At 45.9% G+C, this 18009-nt stretch overlaps 1 protein-coding gene across 1 annotated transcript in view; it reads left to right on the top strand.

Moving 5' to 3' along the window:
• Window positions 1-277: 277 nt before the first annotated feature.
• Window positions 278-18009, top strand: part of POF1B (POF1B actin binding protein) — a 54630-nt gene continuing 36898 nt past the window's right edge. Inside the window, exons 1-2 of the mRNA XM_061598129.1 lie at window positions 278-384; window positions 2314-3457. Coding sequence (XP_061454113.1) covers window positions 2900-3457 — 558 coding nt within the window. The 5' untranslated portion in view covers window positions 278-384; window positions 2314-2899. The remainder of the gene's footprint in view (window positions 385-2313; window positions 3458-18009) is intronic.

The raw sequence follows: 18009 nt of genomic DNA, 5'->3' as shown, positions 1-18009 counted from the left end.
TTGATATCTCTGATACCCTGAGCTCCTTCAGGAGGAAGGGGAGGATATAAATTTAATAAATAACAACAATTATAAATATCTGGTGGAGGGCATGGTAAGCTGGCTGGGACCCTGAGCAGGTACACTCCTATTAAAAGGTTATAATATACTGCACTTTTTCTTTTGCAGGTAATCTGCATGTAATCTTCAATACTCCATCTCCTTTGATAGCAATCACAATGGACAATTCTTCTACTGGGTATATTTTATCCAGCCAGAATGAGACTAGTCTTATTGCCTAAGGTTTCCACCTTCCAGCCTTCTTCCCATTCACCAATGCACTAGCAATTTCTGGAGCCTATCACAAATCCGGCTGCAGTCATCCTTATGAAGTGTACAAAATCTGTAAGTAGGAGAAAGAATTGTCATAGTATCTAGAAGTAGCAAGAGCACGGTTTGGTTTATGAGTGACATAGATACTTCATTAGGCAGCAACAAAGTGAAGAGTCGCAGCTCGGTGGTGGGGTATCTACTGTGCATGCTGAAGGCTGCAGATTCAATACCCTGCAACTCCAAGTAGGGCTGGGAATATCCCTCTGAAACCCTAAAAAGTTGCTGACACTCAGTGTGCGCAAGACTGAGCTAGATGGACCAACGGTCTGACTCAGTATAAGGCAGTTTTCTATCTTCCTATGCCATATGGAGGTGCTGCTTCTGGTGGCTGCCTGTAGCAGGGCCTTCTTGGTGGCTGCTCCCCATAATGTCTGGATCATTATTGACCTTCAGGAGAAATTTAGAAACGTTCTTGTTCAACCAGGCACTTGATGGCTGAAATATACCGGCACGGCAACTGTGAGGGTATGCCATTGCTATTAAGTGTCTTGAGATGTTCTAAATCTTCTGAATTTTTAGATGGTTTTTAAATTGTTTTGAAATGTTTTTCTTTGTTCTGAAATGTTTTAAATTTAATTTTAAATTAAAGTGTTTTAACTTTTTGATGTTTGTCCCTCTGGACTCCTTTGGGAGAATGGAATAGAAATGTAGTAAGTAAATTTAAATGTGTAATATATAGCAATTATCATATGGAATTAAGCGCATAAGAAGAGCCCCGCTGGATGAGTCCATCTAGTCCAGGATCTTGTTCACACAGCGGCCAACCAGATGCCCATAGGAAGCCCACAAGGAATTCATTTGCCACAAGACACTACTTAGAAGGCTTTAAAAGAAGATTAGCCAAATTTGTAGACGGCAAATCTAGCCATGGCTCTTTGTAGTGGTAGTAAAATAAAATAAAATTTGGAACATTGATAGTCTTCAGAGGTAAAATGCCCGATTATGTTAAAATATTCCCATCATGCTCTGCCAGAGAGCTTCTTAGGGACATCCGGCTGGTCACAGCGATGAGATTACTGAACTAGAAGGACCCTTGGTCTAAAATCCAAACCCAGCAATGCAACTTTATATCCTTTATACTTTATTTATTTATTAGATTTATATCCCACCCTTTCTCCCAGTAGGAGCCCAGGGCCCATATTTAATCAGGTGCTGCAACTTTAACCAAAGGGCAAGCACACCCCAGAAAGGACGTAAGAGAATCACAATGCTCTTCCAGAGGTTTAGGAGATACTGTCGGAAATTCCATTGGCTTGAGCGTCAAGGATGCCCGTTTGGAAGCCTAACACTGCTTTCCTATAAATGTATGTCCAGAATTAAGTCCCATTATTTTTAATGGAGTTGACACCTAGGCATGCGTTTACTGTAGATGTAGCCTACAGTCCTGTACACAGTAGTGTAGCATCAAATTCAGAAGTGCAGGGTCCCTTCATGATAGTCCAGCTATGCCCTCTCCCGCTTTTTTGCTGCTGGGTTGAGAATGAGAACCTTGTTAACGCTTTTCCCCACAAGAACAGATGTCCCTAGGAGCCAATAAGCATGAGAGGGTGTTAGCTATTGAGAGGAGTCTTCTCAGTGGCCCACTCACCTCCTTTCACTCTGATTGGCTCCAATTAGCAGGAAAGGACAAGGAAGCATGATAGAAGCCTCTCTTCAGTGGCTAACACACTCCCCTTTTGTGCTGATTGGCTCCTAGGATGCTGGAGACATAGGGACCCTGATGTGACCCTGCTCCCAAAAATGTAAGGGGTCTAACGGCTTCACCCCTGCCTATACATGCCTTTGGGACATTAGCACGCTTCCTTGGAAGCAATCCCAACTGACAGACACATGCAGACTCGCCCTGTTAAGGTCTCTCCCGTACCTATCCGAGAAGCAGAAAATTACACGTGATACACAATTGTTTGTAACTGAATCGGCGGTTTTTTGTTTTTTTAAAAGGAAGCTGCACCCTCTCAGCGTCGTCCCAGAGTAGGGAAAAAGAACGGCCAAATGCCAATGCTGAGTACTGGACGATGCACCGTTGACCTTTCTGGGCAGGAAGAAGATGGCGCCCTGCAATTTTGCCAAGTGGGTGGGCGCTTAAAAAGTATGAAAGGATTTTTTTAAAAAAATGAAAAACCAAAACCGATTGTTTGCTAAGAAAGAAAGTGTATTTACTGTTTTGCAAGAAACCACCTTAACGTTAAACAAACGAGGAAAAGAGCGCGCGCGTCGTCTTCCGTAGGGCTGGCTGCGCCTCGACGGGGCCAAAGTCCCCTTGTCAGGCCTAGCGCGGTAGCAGCAACGTTGGCCGGACGGGTGCTTGCTTTGCCGTCTGGGATCCTGGCTCCCGTCCCGTTCGCCTTCTGGCAACCTGGCGGGGTGCCCGGGGTGGAGCGGGGCAGGTGAGCTGAGCCGCGACGGCGCGGCAGGCGTGTCCCGGGCGGGGAGGGCGGCCCATCCGACTAACCCCCCGCCCGGCGCGTCCGCTCGGCCAGTGCTAGCCCGCCAGCCTCCCCCGACGGTCTTCCAGCCAGCAGCCAGCATGTACGGCGTCCAGCAACAGATCCAGCCGACGCCTCTGCCGCCGTTCGCCCGGCCGCAGCCTCCCTGCTATGAGCCGCCGGTCCCCTGCTACGCGCCGCCCCCGCAGGCCCCCTCCCGGCCCTGCTTCGAGCCCTGCGGCCCGCCGACGATCTCCAGGCCTCTGCCAGTCCAGACGTGTCCGGCCCCAAAGCCGGTGGTGACTTCCAGGCCCTGCTTCGAGCCCTGCGGCCCGCCGACGCTACCCCGCCCGCTGCCCCCTCAGACGTGCCCGGCTCCGCTCCCGGCCGCGTTGCCCCGCGCCCGGCAGAACCGGCCCGCGCCGCTGCCCTTGCAGTGCCAGCCTTGCCCGGAGCCGCTGCCCTTGCAGAGCCAGGACGGCTGCAACAGCGGAGGCAGCGTGGTGTACGAACGCGTCCGGACTTACAGCAGCCCCGGCGGGAAACGTGTGCAGCAGCTCCTGGACCCTCCCAACGGTTGCTCGCCCCGGCCGTGCTCCCCCTTCGAGACCAGCCCGGGTTACCAGCATGTCATCTGGAGCAGCGACCCGCCGCTGCAGGTAAATGGCGTTCTCCCCTCCCGGTCGAAGGGCCCTGGTGCCCCTCGGAGGAAGATCTGGGGCTTGGTTTATGCCCTTATTCCCCTCCCCAACACCACTTCTTCGGTGGCTTACTGTGTTTATTTATTTATTACATTTATATCCTGCCTTTCGTTTTTCATGAAACCCAAAGCAACGTACATATGGTTCTCAGGAGGTCTTCCATCCAGGCAGTGACCAGATCTGACCCTGCTTAGCTTCAGCAGGGAGCTGGCCCCATGTGCATTCAGACCATAGCCTGGGTCCTTAATTGTTCACACGTTAAGTTTAGCAAAACCATCTCTTCTCTGTGGTAAGCATGAAGGTGGCCACCAGGACAGTTTCATTTCCCCGTCTTTCCAAAATAAGTTTATCAACTAGCTTTTGTTTGGGGTGGGGTGGGGTGGAGGATGCCTTTTGGATCATGGCACGTTCCCCCAATAACGCCCAGCGCTCTTCCCAAGGTTAATCACACGCCATCTTTAGAGAACACGATATTCTATGGAAGGCAGAATTCGACCCTGGGCCAGTGGTGTAGTGGTTAGAGTGTTGGACTACAACCTGGGAGACCAGGGTGTGAGTCCCCACACAGCCATGAAGCTCACTGGGTGACCTTGGGCCAGTCACTGCCTCTCAGCCCCAGAGGAAGGTAATAGTAAATCACCTCTGAATACCACTTACCATGAAAACCCTATTCGTGGGGTCGCCATAAGTTGGGATCGACTTGAAGGCAGTCCATTTCCATTTAGGGGTCAGTGGCTTCAAATTGTCCATCATCTGTCTCCTTTCAAATCCCAAATTTGTGTGGCTTTGGTCTATAGTGTGTCCTTTGTTGGAAATTGCCCCAGAGCAATCCTGTGGGGGTCTACTTTGAATTTTAGTGTCCTTGAGTTCGATGGGACTTACTCCCAGGGAAGTTGCTATATAGGATCGCAGTGTAAATGAATGGGAGGAATCCATTCTTAACTGCTGAGGGGTCACAAGATAAACCGTTTTTAAGAGGAGGAGATGCAGTCTGCCTACAACCAGTTCAGTTTCTGGTTTTTATTGGGCACATCTTTATTCTGGAAGCTTAGGGTGGGGGTGTTGTAAAGAGAATCAGGGATGGTGGGCACATTTGCATTTCAAATGACCCGCCTTCCCTGAGGGAGAATTCCCCAGGCCTCAGTTAACACATTTGCTTCCTGTTTGCCTGGGAAAAAAATCAATTTCCATTTTGGCTAAATAGCAGTGCAACAGGGTGTTAGTTGAGACAGTTGTCAATTTATGTTGATTTGCTAATGCACCAACACGATAAGCAGTTGGCAAGGGGTGTAACTAGGATGATGGTGGAGAACCTTTTCCCCTCCAGACATTGTTGCTGGACTCCAGCACCTGTCAGCCCCAGCCACTGTGGCTAATGGCCAAGGATGATGGCAGATGAAGTCCACCAACATCTGGAAGGGGAAAGGTTCTCCACCATTGTCCTAGTCGATTATGCCCTCTGTCAACAGCTGATCTTGTCAGTCTACCTGCAAAGCAGCAGGACTGATGGGAGTTACAGTCCCAGCCTTGCACTACAAGGTTTTCCTGTGCTAGCCTCGTCAGATGAATGTGTACAGCTGAAGAGCGCATTAGTGATGCTGCCCAGACATCGTTCACTTGTAGTTGAGCTGCTCTGGCGAATGTTGCCCCATCAGGATTTTGCTTAGGAGAGCATTCCAGGGGATGGTGCCTGGTCCTTCTCATTTTCTTCTGGTTCAACTAATAGTTGTGCAGTGCTGAGGAACATGGTGCAGTTGAGTGACTTGTTCATCAGTTACACCAATATTCTCCAAGAAGTTCAGGGTGATGCACGGGGGGCCATCTCCTTCCCTCCTCGAAACAACTCTATCAGGTGTGTTAGGCTTGCGAGAGAGTAAGCACTCCAGAGAATGTCATGGCTGAACTGAAATTCAAAACCGGATCATAGGAACATAGGAAGTTGCCTCATACTGAGTCAGGCCATTGGTTCATCTAGCTCTGTACTGTCTTCACGGAGTGGCAGCCGCTCTCCAGGGTTTCAGACACTCCCAGCCATACCTGGAGATGCCGTTGGTGGTTGAACCAGGGACCTTCTGCATGCAAAACCGATGCTCTGCCACTGAGCGAATGACCCCTTTCATAAAAATACAAGTTGAACATGATGCATGATGCCCTGCCGGTGGTGTGTATGGGCACAGCTTTGAGAGATACTGCAGAAAGAATGTTAAGGAGTGTAATGTTTGGTAGAGGAAAATGTTCTCTTTGTTTCTCTGGAACAACTTAAAAGGCATTTTCCCGCGAAATGAAGGATCTGCACGTGTGTGCTGTGTTATCTCAACAGTCAGTGGCTTTTGGAATATACTGAAAGCAAAGCAGTGTCTTTACTGAGAAGGAAGGGAAGGGCAAACAGCCACAGAATCGTAGCAAGAGGGAAGGAATGATAGTGCCAAGCATAATATAGACCAGCCTGCCCCCAACCTGATATTGCTGAGCTCCAGCTCCCATCATCTCTGGCCATTAGCTGTGCTGGGTGGGGCTGATGGGAGATGTAGTCCGACAACATCTGGAGGGCACCAGGTTGGGGAAGACTGATAGAGACCTTTGGGAAATACTAGTTCCCAAATCCAAAAGAGTTAGCGGAAAGAAGGCAACCTTTACACCTTTAAAGCTAGCTTTTTGGTGTACGCTATGTTCCTGGAAGAAAAGGAAAAGCAACTGGGCCAGTTTACATCTAGATGTAGAAGGCAGAACTGAGGATGTGATTATATGTGCAGTTACATGCAGTAGGTCAGTGTTTAGAATGACAAGGGGACAGCAAAAAGAGACCATTGCAGGGTAAACTGCAGGCTTTGTGCCTTGCTCTGTCCATCTAAAGGCTGCCACAACAGTTTGCTTCTTTTTAAATGGAACATCCACTGAAGAGAACCAAATTGATCTGAACAGTTTTATACAAATTTCCTTTTTCATAATTACTGTTGTTGGTGGGATCCAAAGAAGCTGCCTTTAACCAAGTCAAGCCATTGGTCTATCTAGATACATATTGTCTACTCTAGTCGTTTGGCCTGATTTGCGCATCATGCCAAGTACAAATGTGTCATAGCTCAGCTTGGCACGTGGCAAAACAACTGGCTGATTTGCTCCTTCCTGGGAGCATGCATCCTTGCACATTTGTACTAAGCCATGGTTTGGCTTAGCATGATGGGCGAACCAAACCACAGACTGGCAGCAGCTCTCCAGAGTTGTAGATGGGGCGCTTTCCCCAGCCCTGCCTGCTAATGCCAGGGAATGAACCTGGGACCTTTGGCATGCAAAGCAGATGCTGTGCTCGGTAACACACTCTGTACACTGTGGAAGGTTAGTTTTCGCAGACTCCAAAAGAAATAATGGGTGGTTTTCAACTAAGGTCTACTCAGAGAAGACCTGTTGAAATAAATGAACCTAAGTGAGTCATGTCCATTAACTTCAATGGGTCTACCCGGAGTAAGGCTAATGTTAAACACCACCCAATGTTTTGCATGTTTTTTATAAAACTGATTGTGATTCGGAGCTATCTATGTGTTTCAGGTCAAATCAGCTTTTTAGGAACATAGGAAGATGCCTTGTATTGAGTCAGACCATTGGCCCATCTAGCTCAGTATTGTTTGCTCTGACTGGCAGCGGCTTTCCAAGGTTTTAGGTGGGGGTCTCTCCTAGCCCTACCTGGAGATGCAGGGGATTGGACCTGGGAACTTCTGTATGTTGTGTATGAACTTCAAGTAGATGCTATGTCATTGAGCTGTAGCTCGTTCTTGGCCCTTTTGTTGCTGTCCTGATGTCACACGGTAGAAGCAATGCCAGCTCTGGCCACCGGGGCAAATTTCTGCAACTGTGGTTGGTGGGTTTGTCAGATGCATCCATAAGGTGGGGTACAGATTTGCCTTTCTCCATGAGTGGTTTTTGGGGATGCAGACCATTCCATCTAGAACAATGGTAAACAATGAAGCCAATGACTTGGAAAATCCACAGCCTGTGCTGTCCCCAGAATTCAGGGGGAAATTAGTATTTGGTGCCCCCATTGGCAGTTCTGTCCCAGCCATTCTTTGTTGTGCCTGGGTCTCACTGCCTGTTAGTTCCACCCAGTGGTGACTGATGTCTCCATGTCATTGGGGCAGTGCAATCCGCTCTGGGCTTTAGAACTTTCAGCACCTTGGGCAGCTCCTTCACAGTTCGGACTCAATCCTGGAGCGGATTCCACTGCTCCACTGACATGGAGCTACCAGCCACCACTGGTTCCATCCCTGGATAATTCTTGGCTGCCAAGTCATCCCAGTTCCTGAGCATAGTAGACTTGAGAGAAGAAAGCATGCAGAGAGTTGACTTTTGTACTAAATACGGGTCTCATAGAACACAGGAAGCTGCTTTATACCAAGTCAGATCATTGGTCCATCTAGCACAGTATTGTCTATATTGATTGACAGTGGATCTCCAGGGTTACAGGCAGGGATTTGTTTTTCCAGCCCTATCTGGAGATGCTGGGGATTGAACCTGGTGCTTGTCATTGACCTTGTGCTTGTCATCTGTTTCCCAGTGACTTTGTCTTTGTTGGCCAGTACGCAGGAAGGACGGGATCTCTTTGCTTCCAACTGAGCAACTGGGTGTAAATACATCTTGCATATCATCATATGTTTACTAATAGTAAACTCATTCTCTGAGAGTGGAACCTTATGCAGCCAAAATAGCATTATCCATGCACAAGAGGAAAGTGTCTGCTTAGGGGAAACCCTAAAATTTGTAGAAGTACAAAAAAAAACAAAACACCCAGTAGGAACCCTTGTCCAAAACAGCCCAATAAAGACTGAGCATGCTCAGTGAGCACAAAATACTGGGTGGCTGCTAAACGGATGGAAAACTAGGGAATGGAGTGGAGTATCCTTGCAGAAGGCATACCTACCTTTCTGGAACCCTGAACAGGAGCACTCCAGACTGTAACATTTTGTTGCAGTTCCTGCTTGTTTTCCTTTATATCTCTGAATGTTAATAGAGTAAGGAGTGGCCCTTCCCTTTAAAAAAAAGTTAAAAATTCAAGGAAGTCACGTGGAATATTTCTATGGAGGCCACGCTCCCACACACTCCTGTAGATATACCTCTGTCTCTTTGCAACTCGGGTAGCTAGCGTGAGTTCCAAAGTAGCATTGACGTTGCTATATATCTGTGACAGGTTTTCACATTGTGATGGTAATAATTAAACCACGTTATCGAACAGGACAGGCCTTTCGACATCAGCACTGATATCCTGAGAGAGATGCTCTACTGGTGTTGGTGTAAAATAGTTTCCAGTACTTAACATAAGTGACATATAAAGATGGAATTCCTTAATAGACTAATCCCAATCAGATGAATGGGTTCTGTCTCAACTGTATTGTTCCTGGCAATGTGGTAGGCACACTGTATGCCTCTGCTTGATTAACCTGAAACTAGTCTAGGACACTTGGACCTCTTTCATTTATGCTGTGTGCAAAAACATACAGAAAACTAGGAACTGGCAATGTTTTTTGTTTTTTTTAACCCCTTCACATCTTTGCCATTAACAAAGTATATATGGACTCTAATTCTGATTTAATCATCATCAGTGTTGAACCTTCCCTCCAAACATAAGGAGTCTGCCTTTTTTATTTGTTTAAAGTATTTCTTAAAGATCATTTGGCATCTTTTTTAAACACACACACAGATTTTTTTTTCCCCCAAAGTAGGAAATCTGCTCTGGGGAGGAGGAATTGATTTGTGATATCACAGGTGCCTACCAATCAGTGCTTAGCCAGCTCCTGCCAACAGACAAAACCTGTTTTGCCAGAGTTGAGTCCTGGAAAGAAGTCTGGAGCAAAATGCAGCAGGTGTGCTCTTATAGCTGATCAAATAAGTTTAGCTTATGAAAAAATTGAAATGGACTGCCTTCGAGTCGATTTCGACTTACAGCAGCCCTATGAACAGGGTTTTCATGGTAAGCAGTATTCAGAGGTGGTTTACCATTGCCTTCCTCTGAGGCTGAGAGGCAGTGACTGGTCCAAGGTCACCCAGCGAGCTTCATGGCTGTGTGGGGATTCGAACCCTGGTCTCCCAGGTCGTAGTCCAACACTCAAACCACTACACCACTCTGGCTCTCAAGTTTAGCTTCTGGGACCCTTAAAATGAAGTGTGGCCCTGAAGACGTCTGTGTTTATACACTTCATGCACGTTTTGTTGTGTCAACTCACTAGGCCTGGAAAGTTCCCAGCCGTTTTGGTCACCTGAGTGCCTAAAAATTTGTTAGTGGCGCCTGTGAATTTGAAACAACCCTTTTGTGTTATTCTGATCTCTCCACCTATCATGAGGGAGAGATTTATAGAAAATCAATATGTCTGGTTGGCCTTTGTCACTGGAGCTTAAAATGCCAGAGTTGAACATTTTTTTGACATTTTTGAAACAAGATGAATGCTGTCTCATTACAGAAGTAGTAAAGGTCATCCTGAATCTAGCTTCTGCTTATCCGAAGGAGAGTATTCAAACAGAAATCTTGTCAGTGCTATAGACTCAATATATCAAACACATTGTGCACAACCGTGGTTTATGTCAGTTGACAATCCAATCCAATGCATGTTTACTCAGAAATAAGTCCAACCGTATTCAGCATGGCTTCAGTCATGGTACATGTGGTTAGAATCACAGCCTTAATCAGTCATATATTTGCCCCTTTTTTAACTTCACGTGTGTTTTTCCTGTTTTGTAGGTTATTGAGAATAATAAACAAAATATTTTTGGGGAGCGGGCCAAAGCTGAGTGGTAGAGCATCTTCTGCCTTGCATGCAGAAGGTCCCAGGTTCAATCTCTGGCATCTCTAGGTGGAACTGGGAGTGACCCTTGCCTGAAACTCTAGAGGGCCACTGCCAGCCAGTGTATACAGTACTGAGGTAGATGGACCAATGGTCTGTCCCAGGATAAGGTTTTGGGGAAAACACATCGAAAGGTAGTATTTCATAACAGATGACGGGATAGATATGGATTGTGGGGCCAACACTGTGCGTACACCGCTTCCCAAGCCTGCGGTGGGAACAAGGGAGTAGTCGTCCAGGGTCTTGGGGGGGGTCTTAGATCCTTTACTTTTTTGGGAGCGTGGTCTCAGCAGGGACCCTATGTCTCCAGCATCTTACAAGCCAATCGGCATGAAAGGGGAGTGTGTTACCCACTGAGAAGAGTCTTCTAACATGCTTCCGTGTCTTTTCCTGATGATTGAAGCCAGTCAGAGTGAAAGGAGGTGAGTCAGCCACTGAGAAGACGCTTCTCAGTAGCTCACACTCTTCTCTTTCATGCTGATTGGCTCCTAGGGGTGTCTGTTGTTGTGGGAGCAAGCATTTACAAGGATCCCATTCCCAATCCAGCAGCAAAAAAGAAGGGAGGGGGCATGGCTATGACTATTATGAAGAGGCCCTACCCTTCTGAATTTGCTACTACACTAGTGGATGCAGAGTAAATGTGAATGGGTACCTAGCCAGTATCTGTAGGGGAGGGACAGTAGCTCAGTGGTAGAGCCCTCATTTGCATGCAGAAGGGCCAACATTCAATCCTTGGCGTTTCCAGTTAAAAGGCTTATCAGCACTAGCTGATGAGAAAGACCTCTGCCTGAAAGCCACTGCCAATCAGAGGGCACTGGGCTCAATGGGTAAATAGTTGGACCTGGTTTAAGGCAGCTTCTGATGTTCGTAAAGATAACGTTGTTCCACAGCATGCAACTTTCTGCAAGCAGTTACTGTATGTATCGTACTTATCTTGCTTGAAATGAGATCTTGTCGGAATGCAAATCATAATGATTAAAATTGTATTCATGATATCCAGAGTGCAAATATAATATTCTCTCTCTCTCTCTCTCTCTCTCTCTCTCTCTCTCTCACACACACACACACACACACACACACACACTCACTCACTCACTCACTCACTCACTCACACACTCACACACACACACACACACACACACACACACACACACACAGAGAGAGAGAGAGAGAGAGAGAGAGAGAGAGAGAGAGAGAGAGGCCATGGGAAAGCTTGAGAGCTTAACTTCACAAACCCTTATGCAAGGTGGATGCCGATGGTTGCAGTCCTTAAATGAGGGTTGGCCTATTCTTTTCTGGCAGAGCTCCGTTGCCTTTTGATGTTTGCGTGGCAGGGAGAAATCAGGGGAAGATTTCCCCAGTGTTCTTAAAGAGGAACAGAGGTGTGGCAACCCTACTCTCAGGTCCATTAGCTGTCTCCTTTAGATTACACTAGTAATTGTATAAATTCAAGTATGAAAAGCCAGAACAAGATGAAAATCTAAATACACACCCATAAAATATATAAAAAGGCAGGTCTAATACAACCTACCCCGCTAAAAGATAAGCAAGAAAGAAGCCATAACTATACCTAATACCCTCCGAATTACAGGCCAAAAGTCTAGATGAAAAGAAAGGGTTTTTTGCCTGGTGCCTAAAAATAAATAACGATGATGGCACCAGGTGTGCCTCCCTGGAGTGAGCATTCCACAAGTGGGGAGCCACCACTGAAAAGGCCCATTCTTGTGTTGTCACCCTCCACATCTTCCTCGGAGGAGGCACACGGAGAAGGGCTCCCCCCCAACCCTTAATACTTTTATCTGCATTGTTTGTATCTGCATTGTTCAGGAGATGGATTGATGTTTTTTGCGTGGTCAGAGGAAGTGAAAATGATTATTTAGTTATCTGGCTTCTTCAGTTCTAAACCTCTGTCTAAAAAAAAAAAAGTGCTGGGTGGAAAGTGCTGCTTCCATGGAAGACCTGCTGTCCCCCGCCCTTCATACTGACTTTCTTCTTTTTATAATAGTAATAAATAAAGAAGTAGGGCCTGCAACAAAATGTTGCAGTATGGAGTGCTCCTGTTCAGTATTCCAGTCATCCATGCTCATTTCCAGGATACTCCATTCTGTTTCCCTTCCCTCCTAGTTTTCCATCCTTTCCTGTACCCTTACGGTCAGTCAGAATGTTGTAGCCATGCTGCATTTGTGCTCTTCCAAGCAATTCTCGCCCCTTTAGGTTTTTTCCCCCTTACATAATTGCTTCTGCAAACCTTGGGGTTTCTTCAAGTCTCCTGATACCTCCCTGTTGCGTATGGATGGCGCCAATCTGGCCATAAGGAATGGCACCCACAGCCTGAACATTGGCAATAGAGGGAATGATTTACTTCTGTATTTGATTCTCTTTCATAGAGCTTGGACATCCAGAGGGTGGGGTTTCCAGATGGCATCTCAGTATCCAGTGCCAAAAAGTGAAAAAAACTCCTCCTATTCTACACCTGTATGGTTGGACAAATGCTACACAGCACCACATTATTAAGATTTGTACTCTGCTTTGTTGCAGGAAGCCTTAAGGTAGCCACAAGATGTTGCATCATTAACAATAAAAACAGCAAATAAAGAGCCAATTTTTTTAAAAAAAACACCACACACAGTGAAGCGGCGTCTAAAACAATTCATAAAGTGGCAAAGCAATCAGTTAAAAAGATGGACTTGCTTGTCATCAAACATTGCTAAGACATTGCTAGGAAAACAAGTATAAAAGAATCCAGAAACTACAGGATGCTGAAAATGATGAAGATTTGTGGTTTCTCAGACTTAAAACAGCCTTTCCCAACTAGTGGGCCACCAGATGTTGGACCACAATTCCCATCTTTCCTGACCATTGGCAATGCTGGCTGAGGCTGATGGGAGTTGTGGTCCAGCAACACCTGGTGGCCCACTAGTTGGGAAAGGCTGGACTAAAACATTAGATGCATTCACCAGATGTCAGGGCTGTTGCCACTGTGAATCTTAAGGATTCCTGCCTTCTTGAGTGGTATGTATTAACTCAGGAATGGGGAACCTCAGGCCCGGGAAGGGGCAATTGCAGCCCTCCAGGCCTCTTTACCCGGCCCTGGTCTTTCTACAGGCCATACCTCCTCCCCAGCCACACCCCTCATCAACCCTGCTTCACAACCTCCATCAGTGGTTTTGCCTGGATGGAACATGCCCTTGAATTCTGAGAAAGCCTCTTGCTTGTCTGGATGTAGGGTAGAGAGGGGTGAGTGAGTGTGTGGAGAAACCAGCCTTCTGTACAATAGTAAAATTTACATTCATTGCTCCATGTACTTTAGTCTCTGGCCCTGCCCATCACTGGCATGCGGCCCCTGGAAGATTGCTCAGAAGAAAATGTGTCCTTCGGGTTGAAAAAGGTCTCTTGGCCCTGCATTAGTTGCCATCCCCCAGAACAACCCTGTTTGCACAATTCATTACTGTACTTTCTATCAACCCCACTGTGAAGTGCTGGGCTCCCTTTTCGTCTCTATATTTACTGCATGGGTTGTTATTTATTTATTTATTTAGTATATTTGTATGCCGCTGTTCATCACCAGGTAATCTCAGAGCGGCTTCCATAGCAAGAATAAAACAATATAATAAAAACAATTCAAAACATAATAAAAAATTTCAACAGTATCAATAAATGACACCACAAAATATCACAAAACAAGTTCAAATCTCAAATCAGTCTAGTCTGCAAAAGCTAGAGAAAACAAATATATATATATAGAGAGAAAAACACAATGTCCCATTGCCACAAGAGAAATGCATTCTTTGTCCCAGACCATTCACATCAGCTCCTCCTTATGCTCCCTGGCCACCTGGGGAGGGACTGAATACCATCAGGATTAGCTGGCTTTTGATTTTCCACCAAGTACGCATGGCTTGTTTGGAAGGACAGTGTTAGGAGAGGACTGGCTGAGGTGACCATGAGGGGGCCATGGGATCTCTTGCACCTGAGTTGCTGACTTTATTCAGCCAGGTCACAGGAGGACACAGCTGAAGTGAAAGGACTGGAACATGAGCCTCAAAGCCCTGAGATGTCATCTGACTGGTAGCACTGGAAAAAAGCTCTTGAATAGGCAAGCGAGGTGACCTGTTTTCAGTGTGCCTTATAAGTAGTTGTACTGCTTTGCTATGTACCGTTTTAAAGTCAGTTTATGTGCAGCCATCCTTCGACTGTGTCAGTTTCGAAAACAAGTGGGGGATCAGATGTTCAGGCACTCCCCTGAATCGAGAAGCCTCTGCGGATAACCCACCCTTAGCATGCTAGGGAAAGGCTAGAATCCTTCCCTTTGCCCCCAACATACTAGCTTTTCAAGGGCAGGGTTTTGTTTTGAATTGGTTCCAGTGTGAGGGAGCGTTTTGTACAGGGATGGCCGATGTGTTGCCCTCTGGATCTTGATGGACTACAATTTCTGTCATCCCTGACCATCACTATACTGGCAGGGGCTGATGGGAGCTGTAGTCCAGCAACATCTGGAGGGCACCATGTTGTCGACTCATGATTTAGGAATATAACTTCATCCCTCCCTGTGCTCTGAAGTGATACAGTTCCAGGAGAGTTGTATGTTTTATGTAGGATTTCCCCTTAGAAATCATAATTATCTCACTATTTACACTCATGGTATAAACTCGGCCAAATATTCACCATTTTCCCGGGAACCTGTATTTGATTTTTATGCATGTGCATTAAAAAGCATGACTTCAGAACGTGTTGTGTGTATTCTGCCATCATGACATGCATCACAACACCGTTTGCCACTATGTTTCTTTTTTCTGATTGGCTGCTTTCACAGGTTCCTGTGTTTATATCTGGCATTTATTTATTTATTTATTTTTACTTTGATAACATGGAGCTGAAGGGAATGGGTGTGGTTGCTGCAGATGACCAGCATAGGAGAAGATTGCATAAGTGACTGCGCAGCAGGCATTTTGATGGAGCAATTTGCATTGGAAATTTGATGCTTGCAGTTCCTCCAGCAACTGAAGGGTCATGACACTCAACTTCTGAGCATGTGCAAAGATGGCAGTGATTTATGCTTAGTCATGCCCAACACGTGTACAAGCTGAAAAATTAACTTGTAATCGATCTCAGTTTGAATTACAAGAATATTACCATTTGCTAGAGAGAGACTCAGACTTGGTATAAATCTGGTCATTTTCAAACCTATTGGATTTGACCTTTGAACTGACCATTTTGGGTGGCATCACTAGTTTTATGCAGATGGGCCTGTTCTGGGTGTGCGTGCTTTTGTTCTGCCTTGATTTTTCAAACTTCTTGATCTACCTCTCAAACCTAAGCTCTTCTTGATATAAAAGGTATAACCAGATGACCTCTCTATATTGAAAGAACGTGAGTGCCCTGCCACATGTTGAAAGTCTAGCCCTGCCTTACGTGCCTGGGGTCCATGCCCTTATGTATCGAAAGCATGTCATTCAACCTGTGCTCTGAATAAAATACAGTACAAGAAAGCAAAGGAGCAATAAAAAGGCAATTCAAAATCAATGTGAATATTTAATGTGAACGTGCCACAGACCACCTGAATGAAGCTCACGGACCACTGGTGGTCCACAGACCATAGTTTAGACACCCCTGGTTTCTACGAATAAATCATAAAGGAAAACGGATATTGGGTTGTATTCAATGCTAGTCCTACTCAGAGCAGACCCACTGAAATTAATGGGCATGACTCACTTAGGCTCATTCATTTCAACAAGTTTACTGTGAGCAGGACTCTGTTGAATACAACCCATAGTTCTCCTTCCTAGGGTGCCCCTCTCTGTTACACAGGAAGTGCCTCTTGCCCTGTAGGAAGCGCAACCCCCCCTCCATTCTAGAACATTCGTACATGACCTTATGGGATGTGAACCTGTGGGTGACAGAGGTGGAGAGGATCGCTGTGCATTTATGTTCCATTTGCCTGAATGTTTAACTACTACTAGCTGTTTTCCCGTGCATAATCCTTACAGAGGAAAGTAAAGTTGCTTGCACATATCTGTGTGAACACATTATCACGGTCTGCAGCCAAGCAATATGTACAAAAATGCATACACTAAGGTACAGTGTGCATAAAAATGCAAATATTAGTGAAACTAACATACTAAAATGTCTTGTATTAGGGAAGATTGCTTCCAAAAATGTGTATATTAGACAAAAATATATTAAAAATGCGTGCATTGGGAGAAATGCTGGTGAATTTTCATGAAGACTTAAAAAAATGCAAATGTAAGTTTACTTGTCCACATTTCCACAGAAGATTGGAAAAATGAGAAACTGAGAAACTGAAATTGTCAGATTCAGCCATTCCTACTTACGTTGTAAAAAGCAGACTTAGCCACCCCTTTTGTTACATGGAGGATACAGACATGAATGCCAGGGGCTCTGAAAGACCTGACCCACGCAGTCAGAAGGGATGGAAGGGAAGCCCTAGAGTTGCTCTTCACAAGGCTGTCTGCTGTATTTAGAGCTCCCCAAAAAGGAAAATAAATGAGAAGCTAAGAACACACCAAAATACAATTAGACCCAATCAAGTTGCTTCACTGGCTCGAGGTCACACACACACTAGGTATGGGATCTGGTGGCCACTCTGGACGCATTCCGTCGACCTCACAGGCTGGTATCAATTCGAGTTCTTTGTTCACAAGCTGCTGCTTTTGCCAATCTGTTTTTACCCTTGCCAAAAATATTGATACTAATATCGATATTTTGAAAGGAAATATCAATAAATGATATTGATAAATGTCAATGTTTTAGAGGCAGATTTTTTTGGAAAAAAACAATTTTTGAAAATAGCTGCGGAAAATTGCTACATAAAAATCTGATCTGCAGCAATAGAGAATAAGTGAATTAATGGAAAATTTGGCAACAGAACTGAATTGGACAGAGACTAGCACATCCCTAACACACACACAGAAAGATTTGGCCTGGATAGCGGTTATGCAGATGTTCCTTCCTCCATGCTACCTTAGAGGGTGATCCACCAAGATGGATCCCCAGCATTCCCAAGCCGCCACAGGAGATGACCTGAGTGAGATGGAAGAGGCTGTGCTGCCCTTGGGCAGCTTCTGTATGGCCAGGTCTGCCAGCCTGCTGCACTCAGCACTGTGGGAGAGATGCCTTTGTCTGCATCATTCTGCTTTCTGCCTGCATCTGAAAATGAGCAGACCTATTGAACTCAACACACCGGCCTGTCTTCTGCTACCCCATCCATGTCACCAAATGCTATTTGGACAACTGCCAGTCATCTCTCGGCATTTGCAGTTTGGGTGGCGACGCAGCACCTCTGGGCAGGATTGGCCATGTCCCCCCCCCCCGCCCTGGTAAGTTGTCCACAGAGAGTCTTGATGCCTTCCCACTGCATTGTGGCTTACTTTAAGGCAGAGCTGGGGAACCTTTTTGGCTTCACGGACCAGATCTTTATCAGGATCGATCTTGCAGGCCAAATTGATTTGTGTGTGTGTGGGGACCTATTCATCACTTGACATCGCAATGACATCAGGTGCAAGGTGCTACTAAAATAAAGGGTTTCCCCCCCTTTGTTTTATCGGGATTCTGATGTAAATCCCTTCCTGATTCAGGAAGGGTTTTTTTTTTGCAGGGAATCCTGTCCAACTGAGCAGGATTTAACTCCCACCGCTGCTCGTCAACCGATGAGTGGGCTTTAAATCC

Source organism: Rhineura floridana, chromosome 16 (assembly GCF_030035675.1).
Source record: "Rhineura floridana isolate rRhiFlo1 chromosome 16, rRhiFlo1.hap2, whole genome shotgun sequence".
NCBI classification, from domain to species: domain Eukaryota; kingdom Metazoa; phylum Chordata; class Lepidosauria; order Squamata; family Rhineuridae; genus Rhineura; species Rhineura floridana.
Note: the sequence above shows the minus strand (reverse complement) of the source record. Positions and strands in the feature narration are given on the sequence as shown.